General features: G+C 50.3%; 2 protein-coding genes across 10 annotated transcripts in view; one reads left to right on the top strand and one right to left on the bottom strand.

Annotated features, from left to right (window-relative positions):
- Positions 1-18,964, bottom strand: part of RXRB (retinoid X receptor beta) — a 44,583-nt gene extending 25,619 nt beyond the window's left edge. The window contains 5 exon segments of the mRNA XM_072921131.1: positions 4,861-5,040; positions 11,475-11,619; positions 15,484-15,709; positions 15,711-15,735; positions 18,858-18,964. Coding sequence (XP_072777232.1) covers positions 4,861-5,040; positions 11,475-11,619; positions 15,484-15,709; positions 15,711-15,735; positions 18,858-18,876 — 595 coding nt within the window. The 5' untranslated portion in view covers positions 18,877-18,964.
- Positions 18,965-22,648: 3,684 nt separating this feature from the next.
- The window catches only part of SLC39A7 (solute carrier family 39 member 7), a 49,770-nt gene continuing 46,686 nt past the window's right edge, over positions 22,649-25,732 (top strand). For all 9 annotated transcript variants that reach the window (XM_072921210.1, XM_072921205.1, XM_072921211.1 and 6 more), the window contains exon 1: positions 22,649-22,691. The gene's annotated coding sequence lies outside the window, so the exon portion shown is untranslated. The remainder of the gene's footprint in view (positions 22,692-25,732) is intronic.

The raw sequence follows: 25,732 nt of genomic DNA, 5'->3' as shown, positions 1-25,732 counted from the left end.
AAAAAATGGGAAAAATCGGTGAAAAAACGGGGACAAATGGTGAAAAAATGGGGAAAATCAGGGAAAAAACAGCAAAAATCGGTGAAAAAATGGCGAAGAAACGGTGACAAAATGGGCAAAAAATGGGGCAAAAACAGTGAAAAAATGGGCGAAAAATGGGGGGAAAATGGGGAAAAGATGGGCAGAAAATAAAGGAAAATGGGGTGAAATGGACAAAAATTGAGAAAAATGCGGAAAAAATGGGGAAAAATGGGGAGAAACGGTGAAAAAACGGCAAAAATCGGTGAAAAAATGGCAAAGAAACAGGGAAAAAATGGGCGGAAAATGGGGGGAAAATGGGGAAAAGAAAATAAAGAAAAATGGGGTGAAATGGACAAAAATTGAGAAAAAATGCAGAAAAACCAGGGAAAAAATGGGGAAAAAAAGGAATTTTTGGGATGGGAGCCCCCAAATTCGGGGCCGCCCCGAAATCGCCGTCGGCGTCTTTGTCCTTGCCCCGCTGCCGCTCCTCCTGCACCGCTGCGGGGAAAAGGGGGGAAAAGTGGGGAAAATGGGAAAAACGGTGAAAAAACGGCAAAAATCGGTGAAAAAATGGCAAAGAAATGGGGAAAAACGGCGAAGAAACGGTGAAAAAATGGGAAAAATCGGTGAAAAAATGGGATAAAACAGTGAAAAAATGGCGAAAATAGGTGAGAAAACGGCGAAGAAATGGGGAAAAACGGCGAAGAAACAGGGAAAAAATGGGAAAAATCGGTGAAAAAATGGGGAAAAACGGTGAAAAAATGGCAAAGAAATGGGGAAAAACGGCGAAGAAACGGGAAAAAATGGGAAAAATCGGTGAAAAAATGGGGAAAATCGGTGAAAAAATGGGGAAAATCGGTGAAAAAATGGGGAAAATCGGTGAAAAAACGGCGAAGAAACGGGGGAAAACGGTGAAAAAAAGGGAAAAATCGGTGAAAAAACGGGGAAAAACGGTGAAAAAATGGGGAAAATCGGTGAAAAAATGGGAAATATCGGTGAAAAAAAGGGAAAAATCGGTGAAAAAACGGGGAAAAACGGTGAAAAAATGGGGAAAATCGGTGAAAAAATGGGAAATATCGGTGAAAAAATGGGGAAAATCGGTGAAAAAACGGTGAAAATCGGGGAAAAAATGGGGAAAATCGGGGAAAAAACGGGGAAAATTGGTGAACAAATGGCGAAGAAACGGGGAAAAATGGTGAAAAAATGGGAAAAATCGGTGAAAAAACGGGGAAAAATGGTGAAAAAACGGTGAAAAACAGTGAAAAAACGGGGAAAATTGGTGAACAAACGGTGAAAATCGGTGAAAAAATGGGGAAAATTGGTGAAAAAATGGGAAAAATCGGTGAAAAAATGGGCAAAAAATGGGGGGAAAATGGGGAAAAGATGGGCAGAAAATAAAGAAAAATGGGATAAAATGGAGAAAAAATTGAGAAAAATGCAGAAAAAATGGGTAAAAATGGGGGGAAATGGTGAAAAACGGTGAAAAAAATGGTGAAAAAATGGGTGGAAAATGGGGGGAAAATGGGGAAAAGATGGGTGGAAAATAAAGAGAAATGGGGTGAAATGGAGAAAAATTGAGAAAAATGCAGGAAAAATTGGGGAAAACGGTGAAAAAAATGGCAAAAATTGGTGAAAAAACAGCGAAGAACTGGTGAAAATCAGTCGGAAAAGGGCAAAGAAATGGTGAAAAATGGTGAAAAAATGGGCAAAAAATGGGGGGAAATGGGAAAAAAATGCGAAAAAAGGGAGATAAATGGCGAAAAAATTGTGAAGAAATGGCGAAGAAACGGCGAAAATCAGGTTAAAAGAGTGAAGAAATGGCGAAAAATGGGGGGAAACTGGGGAAAATGGGGGGAAAATGAGGAAAATGAGGTAAAATGGGGGAAAATTGACAAAAATGGGAGAAAAATGGGATAAAATGGTGAAAAAAGGGCGAAAATCGGTGAAAAAACGGGCAGAAAATGGGCGAAAAATGGTGAAGAAATGTCGAAAAATGGGGGGAAAATGGAGGAAAAATGGGGAAAAAAATGGGGAAAAAATAGGGGAACTGAGGTAAAGTGGGGGAAAATTGAGAAAAAATGGAGAAAAATGGGATAAAATGGTGAAAAAACGGCGAAAATCGGTGAAAAAATGGGGAAAATCAGTGAAAAAACGGGGAAAATTGGTGAACAAACGGCAAAGAAATGGGGGAAAACGGTGAAAAAATGGGAAAATCGGTGAAAAAATGGGGAAAATCGGTGAAAAAATGGGGAAAATTGGTGAAAAAATGGCGAAGAAACGGGGAAATTTTTGCCTATTTTTCCCCAGTTTTTCCCAGTTTCCCCCCGTTTTTCCCCTTTTTCCCCATTTTTTCACCCTGAACCCCTCTCCCAGTTTGTCCCAGTCCCTCCCAGTCCATCCCAGTTCCCTCCCAGTCTCTCCCATCCCCATTCCCCACCAATTTTACCCCAAAACCGCCAATTTTTTGCCGTTTTTTCCCGATCTTCACCCTTTTTTCCCCATTTTTTTGCCCCAAACCCCTCTCCCAGTCCCTCCCAGTTTGTCCCAGTTCATCCCAGTTTGTCCCAGTCCCTCCCAGTCCATCCCAGTTCCCTCCCACTCTCCCCAATCCCCATTTCCCACCAATTTCACCCCAAAACCACCAATTTTTGCCAATTTTTGCCCACTTTTGCCCCTTTTTTCCCCATTTTTTTGCCTCAAACCCCTCTCCTAGTTTGTCCCAGTCCATCCCAGTTCGTCCCAGTCCCTCCCAGTCTGTCCCAGTCTGTCCCAGTCTGTCCCAATCCATCCCAGTCTGTCCCAGTTCCCTCCCAGTCTCCCCAATCTCCATTCCCCACCAATTTCCTTGCTATTTTCACCCCAAAACCGCCAATTTTTGCCAATTTTCCCCAATTTTTCCCCCTTTTCCCCGTTTTCTCGCCCCAAACCCCTCTCCCAGTTTGTCCCAGTCCCTCCCAGTCCCTCCCAGTTTGTCCCAGTTTATCCCACTCTTCCCAATCCCCATTTCCCACCAATTTCACCCCAAAGCCACCAACTTTTGCCAACTTTCCCCCCGTTTTTGCCCATTTTTCACCCTTTTTTCCCCGTTTTTTCACCCAAACCCCTCTCCTAGTCCCCTCCCAGTTCCCTCCCAGTCTCCCCAAATCCCCATTTCCAACCATTTCCTTGCTATTTTCACCCCAAAACCGCCAATTTTTGCCGATTTCCCCCCGTTTTTCACCGTTTTCCCCCCATTTTTTCACCCCAAACCCCTCTCCCAGTCCCTCCCAGTCCATCCCAGTCTGTCCCAGTCCCTCCCAGTCCATCCCAGTTCCCCTTTAACCCCTCCCAGTATCCCCAATCCCCATTCCCCACCAATTTCACCCCAAACCCGCCAATTTTTACCGATTTTTCCCCCGTTTTTCGCCCGTTTTTCACAGTTTTTCGCCTGTTTTTCCCCATTTTTCACCCTTTTTTCCCCATTTTTTCGCCCCAAACCCCTCTCCCAGTTAATCCCAGTCCATCCCAGTCCCTCCCAGTTTATCCCAGTCTCCCCAATCCCCATTTCCCACCAATTTCACCCCAAAACCACCAATTTTTGCCAATTTTTGCTGATTTTTTCCCAATTTTCCCCCTTTTTTCCCCATTTTTTCACCCAAACCCCTCTCCCAGTCCCTCCCAGTTCATCCCAGTTTGTCCCAGTCCCTCCCAGTCTGCCCCAGTCTCTCCCAGTCCCTCCCAGTCCCTCCCAGTCTCCCCAATCCCCATTCCCCACCAATTTCACCCCAAAACCACCAATTTTTGCCAATTTTTGCCGATTTTTCCCCCGTTTTTCGCCCTTTTTTCCCCATTTTTTCCCTTTTTCCCCCATTTTTTCTCCCCGAACCCTCTCCCAGTCCCTCACAGTCCCTCACAGTCTCTCCCAGTCTGCCCCAGTCCCTCCCAGTCCCTCCCAGTCCCTCCCGGTATTCCCAATCCCCATTTCCCACCAATTTCCCCACAAAACGGCCAACTTTTGCCGATTTTTCCCCCGTTTTTCGCCCATTTTTCCCCATTTTTTCTCCCCGAACCCCTCTCCCAGTTTGTCCCAGTTCATCCCAGTTTGTCCCAGTCTGTCCCAGTCCCTCCCAGTCCATCCCAGTTCCCTCCCAGTCTCCCCAAATCCCCATCTCCAACCATTTCCTTGCTATTTTCACCCCAAACCCGCCAATTTTTGCCGATTTTTTCCCATTTTTCCCCTTTTCCCCCCATTTTTTCGCCCAGACCCCCTCCCAGTTTGTCCCAGTCCCTCCCAGTCCATCCCAGTCCCTCCCAGTATCCCCAAATCCCCATCTCCCATCATTTCCTTACTATTTTCACCCCAAAACCACCAATTTTTGCCGACTTCTCCCCCGTTTTTCGCTCGTTTTTGCCCGTTTTTCCCCCTTTTTCCCCCATTTTTTCGCCCCAAACCCCTCTCCCAGTCTGTCCCAGTATGTCCCAGTACCTCCCAGTTTGTCCCAGTCCATCCCAGTCCATCCCAGTATCCCCAATGCCCATTCCCCACCAATTTCGCCCCAAAACTACCAATTTTTGCCAATTTTTTTCCATTTTTCCCCCTTTTCCCCCTGTTTTTTCGCCCCAAACCCCTCTCCCAGTTAGTCCCAGTCCCTCCCAGTCTCTCCCAGTCTCCCCAAATCTCGATTTCCTCCAATTTCACCCCGAAACCGCCAACTTTTGCTGATTTTTCCCCCGGTTTTCGCCCGTTTTTCGCCCTTTTTTCCCCCGTTTTTCGCCGTTTTTCGCCCATTTTTCCCCGTTTTTTCACCCAAACCCCCCTCCCAGTCCCTCCCAGTTAATCCCAGTCCCCCCCAGTCTCACCCTCGCGCTTCATGCCGGTGGCCAGGCACTTCTGGTAGCGGCAGTACTGGCAGCGGTTGCGCTGCCGCTTGTCCACGACGCACTCGCGGTTGTCGCGGCACGTGTAGGTCAGGTCCTTGCGGATCGTGCGCTTGAAGAAGCCCTTGCAGCCCTCGCAGCTGGAGACCCCGTAGTGCTTCCCTAAAAAATGGGAATTTTTATGGAATTTGGGAGAAAAATCCCAAAAAAATCGGCGCAAAAATGGCAAAAATCGGCCCAGAAACGGCGAAAATCGGCCCAGAAATGGCGAAAATCGACCCAAGATTGACCAAAATCAACCCAAAGTGGCCTTGGAGAAGCCCTTGCAGCCCTCACAGATGAGATTTGGGAATGTTTCCCTGGAATTGGGAATTTTCTGGGAATTTGGGAGAAAAATCCCAAAAAATCGGCCCAAAAATGGCGAAAATCGGCCCAAAAATGGCGAAAATCGGCCCAGAAACGGCGAAAATCGACCCAAGATTGACCAAAATCAACCCAAAGTGCCCTTGAAGAAGCCCCTGCAGCCCCCAAAGGTGAGACTTTGGATTATTTGCCTGGAAATGGGAATTTTTATGGAATTTGGGAGAAAAATCCCAAAAAATCGACGCAAAAACGGTGAAAATCGGCCCAGAAATGGCGAAAATCGGCCCAAAAATGGCGAAAATCGACCCAAGATCGACCGGGATTGACCCAAAGAGCCCTTGGAGAAGCCCTTGCAGCCCTCACAGATGAGACTCCGTAGTGCTTCCCTAAAAATGGGAATTTTCAGGGAATTTGGGAGAAAAATCCCAAAAAATCGGCAAAAAATCGGCCCGAAAATGGTGAAAATTGGCCCAAAACCAGCGAAAATCGGCCCAAAAATGGCGAAAATCGACCCAAGATTGACCAAAATCGACCCAAAGAGCCCTTGAAGAAGCCCTTGCAGCCCTCGCAGCTGGACACCCCGTAGTGCTTCCCTGAAAAAATTAAAAAATGGGAATTTTCAGGGATTTTGGGAGAAAAATCCCCAAAAATCGGCACGAAAATCGGCCCAAAAATGGGGAAAATCGGCCCAGAAACGGCAAAAATCCGACCAAAATCAACACAAAGTGGCCTTGAAGAAGCCCTTGCAACCCCCAGTGATGAGACTTTGGAATGTTTGCCTGGAAATGGGAATTTTTATGGAATTTGGGAGAAAAATCCCAAAAAATCGGCACGAAAACGTTGAAAATCAGCACAAAAATGACGAAAATTGGCCCAGAAACAGCAAAAATTGACCCAAGATTGACCAAAATCAACCCAAAGTGCCCTTGAAGAAGCCCTTGCAGCCCTCGCAGATGAGATTCTGTAGTGCTTCCCAAAAAAAATTAAAAATGGGAATTTTCAGGGAATTTGGGAGAAAAATCCCGAAAAATCGGCGCGAAAACGGAGAAAATCGGCCCAAAAATGGAGAAAATCGGCCCAAAAACGGCGAAAATTGGCACAAAAACGGCAAAAATCCAACCAAAATCAACCCAAAGTGGCCTTGGAGAAGACCTTGCAGCCCTCACAGAAGAGACTCCGTAGTGCTTCCCTAAAAAATGGGAATTTTTATGGAATTTGGGAGAAAAATCCCAAAAAATCGGCCCAAAAATGGCAAAAATCAGCCCAGAAACGACAAAAATCCAACCAAAATCAACCCAAAGTGGCCTTGGAGAAGCCCCTGCAGCCCTCACAGATGAGATTTGGGAATGTTTCCCTGGAATTGGGAATTTTCAGGGAATTTGGGAGAAAATCCAAAAAAATCGTCCCAAAAACGGCAAAAATCGGCCCAGAAATGGCGAAAATCGACCCAAGATTGACCAAAATCGACCCAAAGTGCCCTTGAAGAAGCCCCTGCAGCCCTCGCAGCTGGAGACTCCGTAGTGCTTCCCTAAAAATGGGAATTTTTATGGAATTTGGGAGAAAAATCCAAAAAATTGGCACAAAAATCGGCCCAAAAATGGAAAAAATCTGCAAAAAATCGACCCAGAAATGACAAAAATCGACCCAAGATCGACCAGGATTGACCCAAAGAGCCCTTGAAGAAGCCCTTGCAGCCCTCGCAGCTGGGCACCCCGTAGTGCTTCCCTAAAAAAAAATTTAAAAATGGGAATTTTCAGGGGATTTGGAAGAAAAATCCCAAAAAATCGGCGCGAAAACGGTGAAAATCGGCACAAAAATGGCGAAAATCGACCCAAGATTGACCAAAATCAACCCAAAGTGGCCTTGAAGAAGACCTTGCATCCCTCACAGCTGAGATTCCGGAATGTTTCCCTAAAAGTGGGAATTTTCAGGGAATTTGGGAGAAAAATCCCAAAAAATCGGTGCAAAAATGGAGAAAACTGGCCCAAAACCGGCAAAAATCAGCCCAGAAATGAGTAAAATCTGACCAAAATCAACCCAAAGTGGCCTTGGAGAAGACCTTGCAGCCCTCGCAGCTGGACACTCCGTAGTGCTTCCCTAAAAAAAAACTTAAAAATGGGAATTTTCAGGGAATTTGAGAGAAAAATCCCAAAAAATCAGTGCGAAAATGGCGAAAATCGGCCCAGAAATGGCGAAAATTGACCCAAGATTGACCAAAATCAACCCAAAGTGCCCTTGGAGAAGCCCTTGGAGCCCTCACAGATGAGACTCCGTAGTGTTTCCCTAAAAAATGGGAATTTTCAGGGAATTTGGGAGAGAAATCCCAAAAAATCGGCGCAAAAACGGCAAAAATCGGCCCCAAAACAGAGAAAATCAGCCCAGAAACGGCGAAAATCGACCCAAGATTGACCAAAATCAACCCAAAGTGGCCTTGGAGAAGCCCCTGCAACCCGCAAACGTGAGAATTTGGAATGTTTGCCTGGAAATGGGAATTTTCAGGGAATTTCGGATAAAATCCCAAAAAATCGGCTCAAAAATCCCAAAAAATCAGCTCAAAATCCCCAAAAAATCGTCTCAAAAATCCCCAAAAAATCGTCTCAAAAATCCCAAAATATCAGCTCAAAATTCCCAAGAATTCGGCTCAAAAATCCCAAACTTTTGGCTCAAAATTCCCAAAAAATCAGCTCAAAAATCCCAAAAAATCAGCTCAGAATTCCAAAAAAATCAGCTCATAATTCCCAAAATATCAGCTTCAAAATCCCAAAAAATCAGCTCAAAAATCCGAAAAAATATTCTCAAAAATCTCAAAATATAGGCTTAAAAATCAAAAAAAATCAGCTCAAAAATCCCAAAAAATCAACTCAAAAGTCCCAAAAATTCAGCTCAAAATGGAGGAATCACCCAAAGGGGCTTTTCCCCACCCGAATTCCCATTTTTCCCCAAAATTCCCCCAAAAATCCCATTTTTCCTCCAATTTTTCCCATAAATCTGATTTTTGGCCCCCAATTTTCCTTTTTTTGCCCATTTTTTCCCAATTTTCCCCATTTTTTGTCCATTTTTCCCAATTTTTTTCCCATTTTTTACCATTTTTTCCCATTTTTGCCCAAAATCCCATTTTTTTCGCCCCAAATTCCCCTCACCCGAGCTCCTGTCCCCGCAGATGGCGCTGAGGCGCTTCCTGTGCCCCCAAATCCCCACTTTTTTTGCCAAAAATCCCAATTTTTTGCCCATTTTTTCAGTTTTTGACAATTTTTTCCCATTTTTTGCCCAAAATCCCGTTTTTTCACCCCAAACCTGGCTCACCCGAGCTCCTGTCCCCGCAGATGGCGCAGAGGCGCTTCCTGTGCCCCCAAATTCCCATTTTCCCCCAAAAAAATCTCCATTTTTCCCCAAAAAATCTCATTTTTGCCTAAAAATCACTTTTTTTTTTCCCCATTTTTGCCCAAAATCCCGTTTTTTCACCCCAAACCCGGCTCACCCGAGCTCCTGTCCCCGCAGATGGCGCAGAGGCGCTTCCTGTGCCCCCAAATTCCCATTTTTTTTGCCAAAAATCCCCATTTTTTGGCCAAAATCCCATTTTTTTCTCATTTTTACCATTTTTTCCCATTTTTTTCCCAAAATCCTGTTTTTTCACCCCAAATTCCCCTCACCCGAGCTCCTGTCCCAACAGATGGCGCAGAGGCGCTTCCTGTACCCCCAAATCCCCATTTTTTTGCCAAAAATCCCAGTTTTTTCCCCCCAAAATCTCAATTTTTTTGCCCAAAAATCACTTTTTTTCCCATTTTTTGCCCAAAATCCCATTTTTTCGCCCCAAACCCGGCTCACCCGAGCTCCTGTCCCCGCAGATGGCGCAGAGGCTCTTCCTGTGCCCCCAAATTCCCATTTTTTTGCCAAAAATCCCCATTTTTTCCCCATTTTTCCCATTTTTTCCATTTTTTCATATTTTTGCCCAAAATCCCATTTTTTCACCCCAAATCTGTCTCACCCGAGCTCCTGTCCCCGCAGATGGCGCAGAGGCGCTTTCTGTGTCCCCAAATTCCCATTTTCCCCCCAAAAATCTCTATTTTTTCACCCAAAAATCTCATTTTTTGCCCAAAAGTCACTTTTTTTTCCCATTTTTTTCCCAAAATCCCATTTTTTCGCCCCAAATTCTCCTCACCCGAGCTCCTGTCCCCGCAGATGGCGCAGAGGCACTTCCTGTGCCCCCAAATTCCCATTTTTTTGCCAAAAATCCCCATTTTTTCCCCCTAAAATCTCAATTTTTTTGCCCCAAAATCACTTTTTTTCCCATTTTTTGCCCAAAATCCCATTTTTTCACCCCAAATTCCCCTCACCCGAGCTCCTGTCCCCGCAGATGGTGCAGAGGCACTTCCTGTGCCCCCAAATTCCCATTTTCCCCCAAAAAATCTCCATTTTTTCCCCCAAAAATCTCATTTTTGCAAAAAAGTCTTTTTTTTTTTCCCATTTTTTGCCCAAAATCCCGTTTTTTCACCCCAAACCCGGCTCACCCGAGCTCCTGTCCCCGCAGATGGTGCAGAGGCGTTTTCTGTGCCCCAAAATTCTCCATTTTTTTACCAAAAATCCCCATTTTCCCCAATTTTTTGCCTATTTTTACCATTTTTTCACCATTTTTTCCCATTTTTTCCCCAAAATCCCGTTTTTTCGCCCCAAACCCGGCTCACCCGAGCTCCTGTCCCCGCAGATGGCGCAGAGGCGCTTCCTGTGCCCCCAAATTCCCATTTTTTTGCCAAAAATCCCAGTTTTTCCCCCCCAAAATCTCAATTTTTTTGCCCAAAAATCACTTTTTTTCCCATTTTTTGCCCCAAATCCCGTTTTTTCACCCCAAATTCCCCTCACCCGAGCTCCTGTCCCCGCAGATGGCGCAGAGCCTCTTGCCGGGGCCCCCCAAATTCCCATTTTTTTGCCAAAAATCTCTATTTATTCCCCCAAAAATCTCATTTTAGCCCAAAAATCGCCATTTTTTCCAATTTTTTGCCCAAAATCCCGTTTTTTCGCCCCAAACCCGGCTCACCCGAGCTCCTGTCCCCGCAGATGGCGCAGAGGCGCTTCCTGTGCCCCCAAATTCCCATTTTCTTCCCAAAAATCTCTATTTATTCCCCCAAAAATCTCATTTTTTGCCCAAAAATCGCATTTTTTTCCCATTTTTGCCCAAAATCCCGTTTTTTCACCCCAAATTCCCCTCACCCGAGCTCCTGTCCCCGCAGATGGCGCAGAGACGCTTCCTGTGCCCCTAAATTCCCAATTTTTTTGCCAAAATCTCTATTTTTTTGTCCCAAAATCAAATTTTTGCCCAAAAATCCCGATTTTTTTCCCATTTTTTGCCCAAAATCCCGTTTTTTCGCCCCAAACCTGGCTCACCCGAGCTCCTGTCCCCGCAGATGGCGCAGAGGCGCTTCCTGTGCCCCAAATTCTTAATTTTTGCCAAAAATCCCCATTTTTTTCCCATTTTTTGCCCATTTTTTCACATTTTTTCCCCATTTTTTGCCCAAAATCCCGTTTTTTCGCCCCAAATCCCCCTCACCCGAGCTCCTGTCCCCGCAGATGGCGCAGAGGCGCTTCCTGTGCCCCCAAATTCCCATTTTCCCCCAAAAATCTCTATTTTTTTGCCCAAAAATCTCATTTTTGCCCAAAAATCACTTTTTTTCCCATTTTTTGCCCAAAATCCCGTTTTTTCGCCCCAAATTCTCCTCACCCGAGCTCCTGTCCCCGCAGATGGCGCAGAGGCGCTTCCTGTGCCCCAAAATTCCAATTTTCCCCCAAAAAATCTCCATTTTTTCCCCAAAAAAATCTCATTTTTGCCTAAAAATCACTTTTTTTTCCCATTTTTTGCCCAAAATCCCGGTTTTTCACCCCAAACCCGGCTCACCCGAGCTCCTGTCCCTGCAGATGGCACAGAGGCACTTCCTGTACCCCCAAATTCCCATTTTTTTTCCAAAAATCCCAGTTTTTTCCCCCAAAATCTCAATTTTTTTGCCCAAAAATCACTTTTTTTCCCATTTTTTGCCCAAAATCCCGTTTTTTCGCCCCAAACCCGGCTCACCCGAGCTCCTGTCCCCGCAGATGGCGCAGAGGCGCTTCCTGTGCCCCCAAATTCCCATTTTCCCCAAAAAATCTCTATTTTTTTGCCCAAAAATCTCATTTTTTGCCCAAAAATCACTTTTTTTTCCATTTTTTGCCCAAAATCCCGTTTTTTCGCCCCAAACCCGGCTCACCCGAGCTCCTGTCCCCGCAGATGGCGCAGAGCCTCTTGCCGGGGCCGTGGGGGGCGCAGGGGGGGACCCCCCGAATTCCCAGCGGGGGTTTCACGTCCTCGGGGGCGCCCCCGGGCGGCAGCGCCAGCGGCACCGAGGGGTTAATCTGGGGGAAAAAAACACAATTTTGGGAAAATTTTCACCACAAAAAATCACCATTATTACCCTCAAAATCCCCATTTTCCCCATTTTTTTCCAAAATCCCCATTATTCCCACAAAATCCGCACTTTTCAACAAAAAATCCCCATTTTTCCCCAAAAAATTCTCATTTTCCCCATAATTTTGCCAAAATCCCAATAATTTCCCCCAAAATCACCATTATTCTACAACCAAAATCATCATTCTTTCTATTATTCCCCCCAAAATCCCATTATTCCCCCAAAATCCCCATTTTTTCCCCCAAAATCCCCATTTTCCCCAAAAATCCCCATTTTTTCCCCAAAATCCCCATTATTTCCCCCATATTCAATTATTCCCCCCCAAAATCCCCATTATTTCCCCAAAATCCCCATTATTTTCCCCAAAATCCCCATTTTCCCCCCAAAATCCCCATTTTTTCCCCAAAATCCCCATTATTTCCCCCATATTCAATTATTCCCCCCCAAAATCCCCATTATTTCCCCAAAATCCCCATTTTTTCCCCAAAATCCCCATTATTTCCCCCATATTCAATTATTCCCCCCCAAAATCCCCATTATTTCCCCAAAATCCCCATTATTTTCCCCAAAATCCCCATTTTCCCCCCAAAATCCCTTTATTTTTTCCCCAACTCCCCATTATTCCCCTCTAAACCCCAATTTTCCCAAAAAATTCCTTTATTTTTTCCCCAAAATCCACATTTTCCCCCAAATCCTCCTTTTTTTCCCCAAAAATCTACATTATTTTCCCCAAATTCCCCATTTTTCCCCTGAAAACTCCAATTTTTCCAATTTTTTCCCCCAAATCCCCATTATTTCCCCCTGAAAATCCCCATTATTTCCCCCAAAATCCCCATTATTAAATCCCAAAATCCCCATTATTCCCACAAAATCCACACTTTTCCCCAAGAAATTCCCATTTTTCCCAAAAAAATTCTCATTTTCCCCATTATTTCGCCAAAATCCCGATTATTTCCCCCCAAATCACCATTATTCTACACCCAAAATCACCATTATTTCCCTTATTCCCCCCAAAATTCCATTATTCCCCCAAAATCCCCATTTTTCCCCATTATTACCCCCAAAATCCCCATTTTTTCCCAAAATCTCCATTATTTCCCACCAAACCCCCAATTTTCCCCATTTTCCCCTCAAAATCCCCATTTCCCCCCCCCATTTTTCCCATTTTTCCCCAAAACCCCCATTTTCCCCTGATTTTTTCCCATTTTTTGCCCCAAATCCCAATTTCCCCCCCCAAATCCCTTTATTTTCCACCCAAACACCAATTTTTCCCATTTTTTCCCCAAAATCCCCATTTCCCCCCCCATTTTTCCCATTTTTCCCCCAAAATCACCCATTTTTCCCATTCTTTTCCTCAAAATCCCCATTTCCCCCCCCCATTTTTCCTGCAAAATCCCCATTTCCCCCATATTTTTCCCATTATTCCACCCAAAACTCAAATTTTCTCTATTTTTTTCATCAAAACCCCCATTTTTCCCCAAAACCCCCATTTTTCCCATTTTTTCCCCAAAAAGCCCAATTTTTCCCATTTTTCCCCAAAAACCCTTTATTTTTTCCCCAAAATCCCCATTTTTCCCCCAAACCCCAATTTTCCCATTTTTTCCCCCCAAACCCCAATTTTTCCCATTTTCCCCCCAAAATACCTTTATTTTTTTTCCCCCAAACCCCCGTTTTCTCCATTTTCCCCCCAAAATCCCAATTTTTCCCCCCAATTTTCCCATTTTTCCATTTTCCCCATTTCCCCCCTAAAATCCCCATTTTCCCCATTTTCCCCCCAAAATCCCTTTATTTTTTCCCCCAAACCCCCATTTATCCCCAAAACCCACATTTTTTCCCCCATTTTCCCCCCCAAAATCCCCATTTTCCCCCCCTATTTTTCCCATTTTTTCTCCCAAACCCCCATTTCCCCCATTTTCCCCCCAAAATCCCTTTATTTTCCCTCCAAACCCCCCATTTTCCCCCCAAAATCCCCATTTTCCCCATTTCCCCAAACCCCCATTTTTTCCCATTTTCCCCCCAAAATCCCTTTATTTTTCCCCAAACCCCCATTTTCCCCCCAAACCCCCAAAATTCCCATTTCCCCCCCTATTTTTCCCATTTTTCCCCTCAAACCCCCATTTTCCCCCCAAAATCCCTTTATTTTCTCCCCCAACCCCCAAAATCCCCATTTTTCCCCCCAAAACCCCCTATTTTCCCATTTTCCCCAAAAATCCCTTTATTTTTCCCCAAAACCCCCATTTTTCCCATTTTTCCCCAAAACCCTTTATTTTTTCCCCAAAATCCCCATTTCCCCCCCAAACCCCAATTTTCCCATTTTTCCCCCAAACCCCCATTTTTCACCCACATTTTCCCCATTTTTTTCCCCCAAAATCCCCAATTTTTCCCATTTTTTCCTCCAAAATCCCCAATTTTCCCATTTTTCCCCAAAATCCTCAATTTTTCCCATTTTTTTCCCCCACAATCCCCTTTTTTCCCAAAAAATCCTCATTTTTCCCCCAATTTTCTACATTTTTCCCCAAAAATCCCCTTTTTTCCCCCAAAATCCCTATTTTCCACCCAATTTTTCCCATTTTGCCCCCAAAATCCCTTTATTTTTTCTCCCAAACCCCCATTTATCCCCAAAACCCCCATTTTCCCCCAAACCCCCCATTTTCCCCCAAACCCCCATTTTCCCCATTTTCCCCCCAAAATTCCTTTATTTTTCCCATTTTTCCCCAAAATCCCTTTAGTTTTCCTCATTTTTCCCCCAAAATCCCCATTCCCCCCCCGTATTTTTCCCATTTTCCCCCAAAATACCCAATTTCCCCCATTTTCCCCCAAAATTACTTTAATTTTCCCCCAAACCCCCATTTTTCCCCCAAACCCCCATTTTTTCCCCCAAATTCCCCATTTTCCCCCATTTTCCCCCCAAAATCCCCATTTTCCCCCCCATTTTTCCCATTTCCCCCCAAAATCCCCATTTTTTCCCCAAAATCCCCAATTTTTCCCATTTTCCCCAAAATTCCCATTTCCCCCCTATTTTTCCCATTTTTTCCCCCCAAAACTCCAATTTTTCTCATTTTTCCCCCAAACCCCCTAAATTTTCTGATTTTTTCCCCCAAATCCCCATTTCCCCCCCATTTTTCCCATTTTTTTCCCCCAAAACCCCCATTTTTTCCCATTTTTCCCCCCCAAATCCTCAATTTTTCCCATTTCCCCCCATTTTTCCTATTTTTCCCCCCAAACCCCCAATTTTTCCCATTTTTCCCCAAAACCCCTTTATTTTTTCCCCAAAATCCCCATTTTTCCCCAAAAATCCCCATTTTTCCCCCCCAAATCCCCATTTTTTCCCCCAAACCCTCATTTTTCCCCTAAACCCCCATTTTCCCCCATTTTCCCCCAAAATCCCTTTATTTTCCCTCCAAACCCCCCATTTTCCCCCCCAAACCCCCATTTTCCCCATTTCCCCAAACCCCCATTTTTTCCCATTTTTCCCCCTAAATCCCTTCATTTTTCCCCAAACCCCCATTTTTCCCCCCAAACCCCCAATTTTCACATTTTTTAACCCAAAATCCCCATTTTCCCCAAGAAATGCAAATTTTTTTCCCAAAAATCCCCATTTTCCCCCCCCCAAAATCCCCATTTCCCCCCCCCAAATCCCCATTTTCCCCATTTTTCCCCAAACCCCAAAATCCCCATTTTTCCCCCCAAACCCCCATTTTTCCCCCAAACCCCAAAATCCCTTTATTTTCCCCCAAACCCCAATTTTCCCCATTTCCCCCCAATTTTCCCATTTTCCCCCATTTTCCCCCCAAAATCCCCCATTTCTCACCTGTGCCCCCCCGCCGGGGGTCCCGTAGCCGATGTTTTGGGGTGACCCCCGCTGGGCGCTGATGACGGGAAATGGGGACCCCAAACCCGCGGGGGGTGACCCCAAATTCGGGGGGGGTGACCCCAAATTTGGGGGTGACCCCAAATTGGGGGGGGACCCCAAATTGGGGGGGGCGGGGCCCAAATTTGGGGGGGACCCCATGGCGGGGGGGGGGAGGGGAGGCGGCGCTCGAGCTGTCGGGGCTGCGGCAGTCTGCGGGGACAGGGGGGGGACCCCAAAATTCCGTCAGGGACCCCGAAATTACAGCGGAGAGACAGAAAAATAACCCAAAATCGCATTAAAATAGCAAAAAATTGCATTAAAATAGCAAAAAATTGCATTAAAATAGGCCAAAATTGCACTAAAATTGACCAAAATTGCATTAAAATAGACCAAAATTGCAGTAAAATAACCCAAAATACCATCAGGGACCCCAAATTACAACAAAATATCCCAAAATTGCACCAAAATGGCCCAAAATACCACCAGGGACCCCCAAATTACAGTGAAGAGACAGAGAAATAACCCAAAATTGCATTGAAATAGCAAAAAATTGCATTAAAATAGCCCAAAGTTGCATTAAAATAGACCAAACTTGCATTAAAATAACCCAAAATTTACAGTGGAGAGACAGAAAAATGCCCAAAATTGCATTAAAATGGCAAAAAATCGCATTAAAATCACATCTCAGGATCCCCAAAACCTCCTCAGGATCCCCAAAATCCCCTCAGGACCCCCCAAATTCCCTCAGGATCCCCTCAGGATCTCCAAAATCCCCTCAGGATCCCCAAAATCGCCTCAGATCCCCTCAGGACACCCAAAATCCCCTCAGGATCCCCAAAATCCCCTCAGATCCCCTCAGGATCCCCAAAACCTCCTCAGGATCCCCCAATTCCCCTCAGGATCCCCTAAACCCCCTCAGGACCCCCAGTTCTCCCTCAGGATCCCCAAAATCCCCTCAGGATCCTCCAATTCCCCTCAGGACCCCCAAAATCCCCTCAGGACCCCCAGTTCCGCCTCACGACCCCCAAACCTCCTCAGGATCCCAAAATCTCCCTCACATCCCCTCAGGATCCCCAAAACCCCCTCAGGATCCCCAAATCCCCTCAGGACCCCCAAACTTCCTCAGGATCCTAAAATCCCCCTCACATCCCCTCAGGATCCCCAAAATCCCCTGAGACCCCCCCAAAACCTCCTCACATTCCCTCAGGATCCCCAAAACCTCCTCAGGACCCCCAAAACCTCCTCAGGACCCCCAAAATCCCCCTCACATCCCCTCAGGATCCCCCCAAACCTCCTCAGGACCCCCAGTTCTCCCTCACGACCCCCCAAACCTCCTCAGGATCCCAAAATCCCCCTCACATCCCCTCAGGACCCCCCAGACCCCCTCAGGATCCCCAAAACCCCCTCAGGATCCCCCAAACCTCCTCACATCCCCTCAGGACCCCCCAAACCCCCTCAGACCCCCCCAAATCCCCTCATGATCTCTTAAACCTCTTCGTATCCCCTCAGACCCTCTCAAACCCCCTCAGGATCTCCTCAGACCCCCCAAATCCCCTCAGGATCCCCAAAACCTCCTCAGGACCCCCAGTTCTCCCTCACGACCCCCAAACCCCCTCAGGATCCTAAAATCCCCCTCACATCCCCTCAGGATCCCCCAAAACCCCCTCAGGATCCCCAAAACCCCCTCACATCCCCTCAGGACCCCTCACATCCCCTCAGACCCCCCCAAACCCCCTCACATCCCCTCAGGATCCCCTAAACCCCCTCAGACCCCCCCAAAATCCCCCTCACATCCCCTCAGGACCCCCCAAACCCCCTCAGGACCCCTCACATCCCCCTCAGACCCCCCCAAACCTCTTCACATCGCCTCAGGACCCCCCAAACCCCCTCACATCCCCTCAGGATCCCCAAAACCCCATCACATCCCCTCAGGATCCCCAAAACCCCTTCACATCCCCCCAGACCCCCCCAAAACCTCCTCACATCCCTTCAGGATCCCCAAAACCTCTTCACATCCCCTCACATCCCCTCAGGATCCCCAAAATCCCCTCAGGATCCCCAAAACCCCCTCACATCCCTTCAGGACCCCTCACATCCCCTCAGGACGCCCCAAATCCCCTCAAACGCCTCCAAACCCCCTCAGGATCCCCAAAACCCCCTCACATCCCCTCAGGATCCCAAAATCCCCCTCAGGATCCCCTAAACCCCCTCACATCCCCTCAGGATCCCCCCAAATCCCCTCACATCCCCTCAGGATCCCCAAAACCCCCTCACATCCCCTCAGGATCCCCAAAACCTCCTCAGGATCCCAAAATCCCCCTCACATCCCCTCAGGATCCCCCCAAATCCCCTCAAACGCCTCCAAACCCCCTCAGGTCCCCCCAAAACCTCTTCACATCCCTTCACATCTCCTCAGGACACCCCAAACCCCATCAGGATCCCCAAATCCCCCTCACATCCCCAAACCCCCTCACATCCCCTCAGGAACCCCCAAACCTCTTCACATCCCCTCAGGACCCCCCAAACCCCCTCAGGATCCCCAAAACCCCCTCACACCCCCTCAGGACCCCCCAAACCCCCTCAGGATCCCCCAAATCCCCTCACATCCCTTCAGGATCCCCAAAATCCCCTCAGGATCCCCAAAATCCCCTCAGGATCCCCAAAACCCCCTCAGGACCCCTCACATCCCCTCAGGCCCCCCAAAACCTCTTCACATCCCCTCAGGATCCCAAAATCCCCCTCACATCCCCTCAGGATCCCCCAAACCTCCTCAGGACCCCCAGTTCTCCCTCACAACCCCCAAACCCCCTCAGGATCCTAAAATCCCCCTCACATCCCCTCAGACCTCCTCACATCCCCTCAGGATCCCCAAAACCTCCTCAGGACCCCCAAAACCCCCTCACATCCCCTCAGGATCCCCAAAACCCCCTCACATCCCCTCAGGACCCCCAAAACCCCCTCACATCCCCCCAGACCCCCCCAAAACCTCTTCACATCCCCTCAGGACCCCCCAAACCCCCTCAGGATCCCCCAAATCCCCTCAGGATCCCCAAAACCCCCTCAGGACCCCTCACATCCCCTCAGGATCCCCAAAACCCCCTCACATCCCCTCAGGACCCCCCAAACCCCCTCAGGACCCCTCACATCCCCTCAGGATCCCCTAAACCCCCTCAGGACCCCCAAAACCCCCTCACATCCCCTCAGGATCCCCAAAACCTCTTCACATCCCCTCACATCCCCTCAGGACCCCCCAAACCCCCTCAGAACCCCCCAAACCCCCTCACACCCCCCACCCCCTCCCCGCTCCCGCTCCGCCGCCGCCCGGGACTGACCGCGGTCGCTGTCGCCCATCCCGCGCTGCCGGGGGGGGTCCCGGGGCTCCCTCGGCGCCCCCAAATTCCCGCCCCGCCCCCCCCCCCCCCCCCGCGGCCCCGGTGCCGGCCCCGCTCCGCCGCCGCCGGGCCCCACCGGGCCCACAATGCACCGCGCCCGCCGCCGGAGCTCCGCCCCGCGCCGCCATGGACGGAGGTGGGCGGGAGGGAGCGTGAGGCGGCTCCGGGAACGGGACCGGGAGCGGGAGGAAGGCGTGAGGCGGCTCCGGGACCGGGGATGGGAACGGGAGGAAGGCGTGAGGCGGCTCCGGGACCGGGGACGGGAGCGGGAGGAAGGCGTGAGGCGGCTCCGGGACCGGGGATGGGAGCGGGAGGAAGGCGTGAGGCGGCTCCGGGACCGGGGATGGGAACGGGAGGCGTGAGGCGGCTCCGGGATCGGGGATTACAGCGGGAGGGAGGCGTGAGGCGGCTCCGGGACCGGGGATGGGAACGAGATAGGAACGGGGATGGGAGCGGGAGGGAGGCGTGAGGCGGCTCCGGGACCGGGAACGGGAGCGGGGATGGGAGCGTGAGGCGGCTCCGGGACCGGGAGGGAGCGTGAGGCGGCTCCGGGACCGGGACCGGGGATGGGGATAGGAACGGGGATGGGAGCGGGAGGGAGGCGTGAGGCGGCTCCGGGACCGGGATGGGAACGGGGATGGGAGCGGGAGGGAGGCGTGAGGCGGCTCCGGCACCGGGATGGGAGCGGGAGGCGTGAGGCGGCTCCGGGAACGGAATGGGGACGGGAGGCGTGAGGCGGCTCCGGGACCGGGAACGGGAGCGGGAGGGGGCGTGAGGCGGCTCCGGGACCGGGGATGGGGATGGAGATGGGAGCGGGACGGGGATGGGATGGGAGCGGGAGGGAGGCGTGAGGCGGCTCCGGGAACGGGAACGGGAGGTGTGAGGCGGCTCCGGGACCGGGAATGGGAACGGGGATGGGGATGGGAACGGGGAACGGGAGCGGGAGGGAGGCGTGAGGCGGCTCCGGGACCGGGAACGGGGATGGGACCGGGAACGGGAGCGGGAGGGAGGCGTGAGGCGGCTCCGGGACCGGGGATGGGAACGGGGATGGGAGCGGGAGGGGGGCGTGAGGCGGCTCCGGGACCGGGAACGGGGATGGGACCGGGAACGGGAGCGGGAGGGAGGCGTGAGGCGGCTCCGGGACCGGGAAAGGGAGCGGGAGGGAGGCGTGAGGCGGCTCCGGGACCGGGGATGGGAGCGGGAGCGGGAGGGAGCCGTGAGGCGGCTCCGGGACCGGGAACGGGAGCGGGATAGGAACGGGGATGGGGACGAGAGGGAGCCGTGAGGCGGCTCCGGGAACGGGGATGGGGATGGGAACGGGGACGGGGATGGGAACGGGGACGGGGATGGGAGCGGGAGGGAGGCGTGAGGCGGCTCCGGGACCGGGAGGGAGGCGTGAGGCGGCTCCGGGACGGGGATGGGGATGGGAGCGGGAGGGAGGCGTGAGGCGGCTCCGGGACCGGGGATGAGAGCGGGGATAGGAACGGGATAGGAACGGGGATGGGAGCGGGACGGAGGCGTGAGGCGGCTCCGGGACCGGGGATGGGAACGGGATAGGAACGGGGATGGGAGCGGGAGGGAGGCGTGAGGCGGCTCCGGGAACGGGAGCGGGAGGGAGCCGTGAGGAGGCTCAGGGACCGGGGATGGGACCGGGACCGGGACCGGGACTGGGGATGGGTCGGGACTGGCTCTGGGCCAGGACCGGGACTGGAAATGGGAACGGGACCGGGACCGGGACCCGGTCTGAGCTGGAGCCGGCTCTGAGCCGGGACCGGGGCTGGACCGGGACCGGGGCTGGGAACGGAACGGAACCGGGGCTGAGCCAGGTCTAGGTCAGCACCGGGTCTGGGCCGGGAGCAGGGCCCGGGATGGGTCGGGACTGGCTCTGGGCCGGGAGCGGGAATGGGAATGGGAACGGGAGAGGGTCTAAGCCGGGACTGGGACCGGGGCCAGGACCAGCTCTGGGCCGGGACTGGGACCGGGACCGGGACCAGGTCTAGGCTGGGACCGGGTTTGGTCTGGAGCCGACTCTGGACCGGGACCGATTCTGATCTGGACCTGGACCGGCTCCTCAGGTGCCACCAGCTGCAGGTGTCACCAAGAGCCCCTTGAGTGCCACCAGCCCCTCGAGTGCCACCAGGTCCAAGTGTCACCAAGAGTCCCCTGAGTGCCACCAGCTCCAAGTGTCACCAAGAGCCCCCCCAAGTGCCACCAGCCCCTCAAGTGCCACCAGCTCCAAGTGTCACCAAGAGTCCCCTGAGTGCCACCAGGTCCTCAAGTGCCACCAGCTCCAAGTGTCACCAAGAGTCCCCTGAGTGCCACCAGCTCCAAGTGTCACCAAGAGTCCCCCAAGTGCCACCAGCTCCAAGTGTCACCAAGAGCCCCCTGAGTGCCACCAGGTCCTCAAGTGTCACCAGGTCCAAGTGTCACCAAGAGCCCCCTGAGTGCCACCAGGTCCTCAAGTGTCACCAGGTCCAAGTGTCACCAAGAGCCCCCTGAGTGCCACCAGGTCCTCAAGTGCCACCAGCTCTAAGTGTCACCAAGAGCCCCCTGAGTGCCACCAGCTCCTCGAGTGCCACCAGCTCCAAGTGTCACCAAGAGTCCTGCAAGTGCCACCAGCTCCTCATGTGCCACTGAAATGTAAACTTTAAGGCATTTAGTGATTTTTGAAGAGCTAAAATTTTAGTTAGAAATAAGCCTTACTAGAGTTAATTAAAATAAGAATAATAAATGAGTAGGCCTTGATGAAGTTAGGAGTTAGTAGTTAACTAATAATTAATTGCTTGTCAGCACAATGTTTGGTTAGCTGGGTTTATAATGAAGAATATAGAAACTGATAAATAGATTTTAGGAACAGAAGACAATTGTGGGTCTCCTCTGTTCTGAAACCAATTGAAGACAAGGAATGGGAATTCTACCAAGAGTTCATTTGTTGTATTTGCATTGAAAAGGTAGAAAGGTCAGAACCAGGAAGACTTAATTTACTTCCTCATTTTGGGACCCCTCCCCATAAAAGGGACCACCGACCCATTTCAAGGGACAAACTACGCATGCTTAATAGATTTTGGAGTGATTAGCATGCGAAGCGGGGAATGGGATGTACCAAAATTATGAATATGTATTTGTATTTTGTATATTCAATACTTGTATGGATAAAAAGACTCTGTAATCACCTGGAAGCTGCGGTGTGTATTTGGGAGCTGTCCCACACACAATAAACACACACTTTCTAACTTTAAATTGTTAGAAAGTTTTTGTCTGTCACAGTTGGATATTGAAACTAGATTAATATCTATATTTTATTAATTAATCACCACCAGCTCCAAGTGTCACCAAGCCCAGTCACCGAGCACTGGGACTCCCCCTCAGGCACTGGGACCACCAGACACCCCCCCAAAATCACCGAGCACCGGTTATACCTATTTTATTACTATTAAAGTTTAAAATTTTTTAAAATTTATTATTAAAGTTTTAATTTTTTTAAAACTATTTTTTAATTTTTGCCACTTTGCTGGTAGCGCCTTCGTGCCCCTCTTTGCAACCAAATCTCGCGATATTTCGCCCGAAGCCGCGCCGCCATCTTTATTCCGGGCAGCTTTGCCCTTACCCCGCAGTTAGGTTCCCCTCTCGCATCTCCGTGTAATCTCGCGATAATTCGCCCTTGAAGCGGCGCCGCCATCTTTACTACGGGCGGATTCTGCCCTTCGGCCGCGCCCCGCTTCTCGCGGGAGATCTCGCGAGATCTCGCCGTGCCACGTTCCCGGGCTTTTGGAGGTACCGGCGCCTCCCCCAGAGGTTTTTTTGGGGGAAGTTTCGGGGGTTTTGGGGGATTTTGGGGTGTTCTGGAGGGGCTGAGGGGACAGAAAGGGTCAGAGGAAAGGATTGGGAGGGGTATTGGGGTGGCGGGGTGGGGGTTTGGGGGGTCCTGAGCGGAATCTTGAGGGGGATTTGTGGGTCCTGAGGGGGCCTTGAGGTGATTTGGGGTATCCTGAAGGGATTTGGGGGATCCTGAGGGGATTTGGGGTATCCTGAGGGGATTTGGGGGATCCTGAGGGGATTTGGGGAGGGTTTAGGGATCCTGAGGGGCGTCTGAGGGGATTTGGAGATGCTGAGGGGATTTGGGGGGTCTTGGAGTGATTTTGGGGTTCCTGAGGGGGTTTTTGGGGATCCTGAAGGGATTTGGGGTGTCCTGAGGAGATGTGGGGAGGGTTTAGGGGTCCTGAGGGGGCTCTGAGGGGATTTGGGGGGTCCTGAGGGGATTTGGGGGATCCTGAAGGGATCTGGGAGTTTCTGAGAGGATTTGGGTGTCCTGAGGGGATTTTGGGGATCCTGAGGTGATTTTGGGGTGTCCTGAGGGGATTTTGGGGATCCTGAGGTGATATTTGGGTGTCGTGAGGGGATTTTGGAGATCCTGAGAGGATTTGGGGATCGTGAGGGGATTTTGGGTGCCCTGAGGGGATTTGGGGGATCCTGAGGTGGTTTTTGGGTGCCCTGAGGGAATTTTGGGTGCCCTGAGGGGATTTTGGGTGCCCTGAGTGAATTTTGGGTGCCCTGAGGGAATTTTGGGTTCCCTGAGTGAATTTTGGGTGCCCTGAGAGGATTTTGGGTGCCCTGAGGGGATTTTGGGTGCCCTGAGTGAATTTTGGGTGCCCTGAGTGAATTTTAGGTGCCCTGAGGGAATTTTGGGTGCCCTGAGGGAATTTTGGGTGCCCTGAGGGGATTTTGGGTGCCCTGAGGGAATTTTGGGTTCCCTGAGTGAATTTTGGGTGCCCTGAGAGGATTTTGGGTGCCCTGAGGGGATTTTGGGTTCCCTGAGGGAATTTTGGGTCCTCTGAGTGAATTTTGGGTGCCCTGAGTGAATTTTGGGTGCCCTGAGGGAATTTTGGGTGCCCTGAGGGAATTTTGGGTGCCCTGAGGGGATTTTGGGTGCCCTGAGGGGATTTTGGGTGCCCTGAGTGAATTTTGGGTGCCCTGAGGGAATTTTGGGTGCCCTGAGTGAATTTTGGGTGTCCTGAGTGAATTTTGGGTGCCCTGAGGGAATTTTGGGTGCCATGAGGGAATTTTGGGTGCCCTGAGTGAATTTTGGGTGCCCTGAGGGAATTTTGGGTTCCCTGAGTGAATTTTGGGTGCCCTGAGGGAATTTTGGGTGCCCTGAGGGAATTTTGGGTGCCCTGAGGGGATTTTGGGCGCCCTGAGTGAATTTTGGGTGCCCTGAGGGGATTTTGGGGCATCCTGAGTGAATTTTGGGTGCCCTGAGGGAATTTTGGGTGCTCTGAGGGGATTTTGGGTGCCCTGAGTGAATTTTGGGTGCCCTGAGGGGATTTTGGGGCATCCTGAAGGAATTTTGGGTGCCCTGAGGGAATTTTGGGTGCCCTGAGTGAATTTTGGGTGCCCTGAGGGAATTTTGGGTGCCCTGAGGGAATTTTGGGTGCCCTGAGGGGATTTTGGGTGCCCTGAGTGAATTTTGGGTGCCCTGAGTGAATTTTGGGTGCCATGAGGGAATTTTGGGTGCCCTGAATGAATTTTGGGTGCCCTGAGGGAATTTTGGGTGCCCTGAGGGGATTTTGGGTGCCATGAGGGAATTTTGGGGATCCTGAAGGAATTTTGGGTGCCCTGAGTGGATTTTGGGTGCCCTGAGGGAATTTTGGGTGCCATGAGGGAATTTTGGGTGCCCTGAGTAGATTTTGGGTGCCCTGAGTGGATTTTGGGGCATCCTGAAGGAATTTTGGGTGCCCTGAGGGGATTTTGGGTGTCCTGAGTGGATTTTGGGTGCCCTGAGGGAATTTTGGGTGCCCTGAGGGAATTTCGGGGATCCTGAGGTGATTTTTGGCTGCCCTGAGGGGATTTTGGGTGCCCTGAGTGAATTTTGGGTGCCCTGAGGGGATTTTGGATGCCCTGAGGGAATTTTGGGTGCCCTGAGGGATTTTTGGGTGCTCTGAGTGAATTTTGGGTGCCCTGAGTGAATTTTGGGTGCCGTGAGGGAATTTTGGGTGCCCTGAGGGAATTTTGGGTGCCATGAGGGAATTTTGGGGTGTCCTGAGGGGATTTTGGGGATCCTGAGGGGATTTTGGGTGCCCTGAGGGAATTTTGGGTGCCCTGAGTGAATTTTGGGTGCCCTGAGTGGATTTTGGGTGCCCTGAGTGAATTTTGGGTGCCCTGAGTGAATTTTGGGTGCCCTGAGGGAATTTTGGGTGCCCTGAGTGAATTTTGGGTGCTCTGAGTGGATTTTGGGCGCCCTGAGGGAATTTTGGGTGCCCTGAGGTAATTTTGGGTGCCCTGAGGGGATTTTGGGTGCCCTGAGGGGATTTTGAGGATCCTGAGGTGATTTTTGGGTGCCCTGAGTGAATTTTGGGTGCCCTGAGTGAATTTTGGGTGCCCTGAGTGGATTTTGGGTGCCCTGAGTGGATTTTGGGTGCCCTGAGGGAATTTTGGGCCATCCTGAAGGAATTTTGGGTGCCCTGAAGGAATTTTGGGTGCCCTGAGTGAATTTTGGGTGCCCTGAGGGAATTTTGGGTGCCCTGAGTGAATTTTGGGTGCCCTGAGGGGATTTTGGGTGCCCTGAGTGGATTTTGGGTGCCCTGAGGGAATTTTGGGTGCCCTGAGTGGATTTTGGGTGCCCTGAGGGGATTTTGGGTGCCCTGAGTGAATTTTGGGTGCCCTGAGGGAATTTTGGGTGCCCTGAGGGAATTTTGGGTGCCCTGAAGGAATTTTGGGTGCCCTGAGGGAATTTTGGGTGCCCTGAAGGAATTTTGGGTGCCCTGAGGGAATTTTGGGTGCCCTGAGGGGATTTTGGGTGCCCTGAGTGAATTTTGGGT

The sequence above is a fragment of the Taeniopygia guttata genome, chromosome 35 (genome assembly GCF_048771995.1).
Source record: "Taeniopygia guttata chromosome 35, bTaeGut7.mat, whole genome shotgun sequence".
NCBI lineage: Eukaryota > Metazoa > Chordata > Aves > Passeriformes > Estrildidae > Taeniopygia > Taeniopygia guttata.
This window is presented reverse-complemented; position numbering and strand designations above follow the sequence as displayed.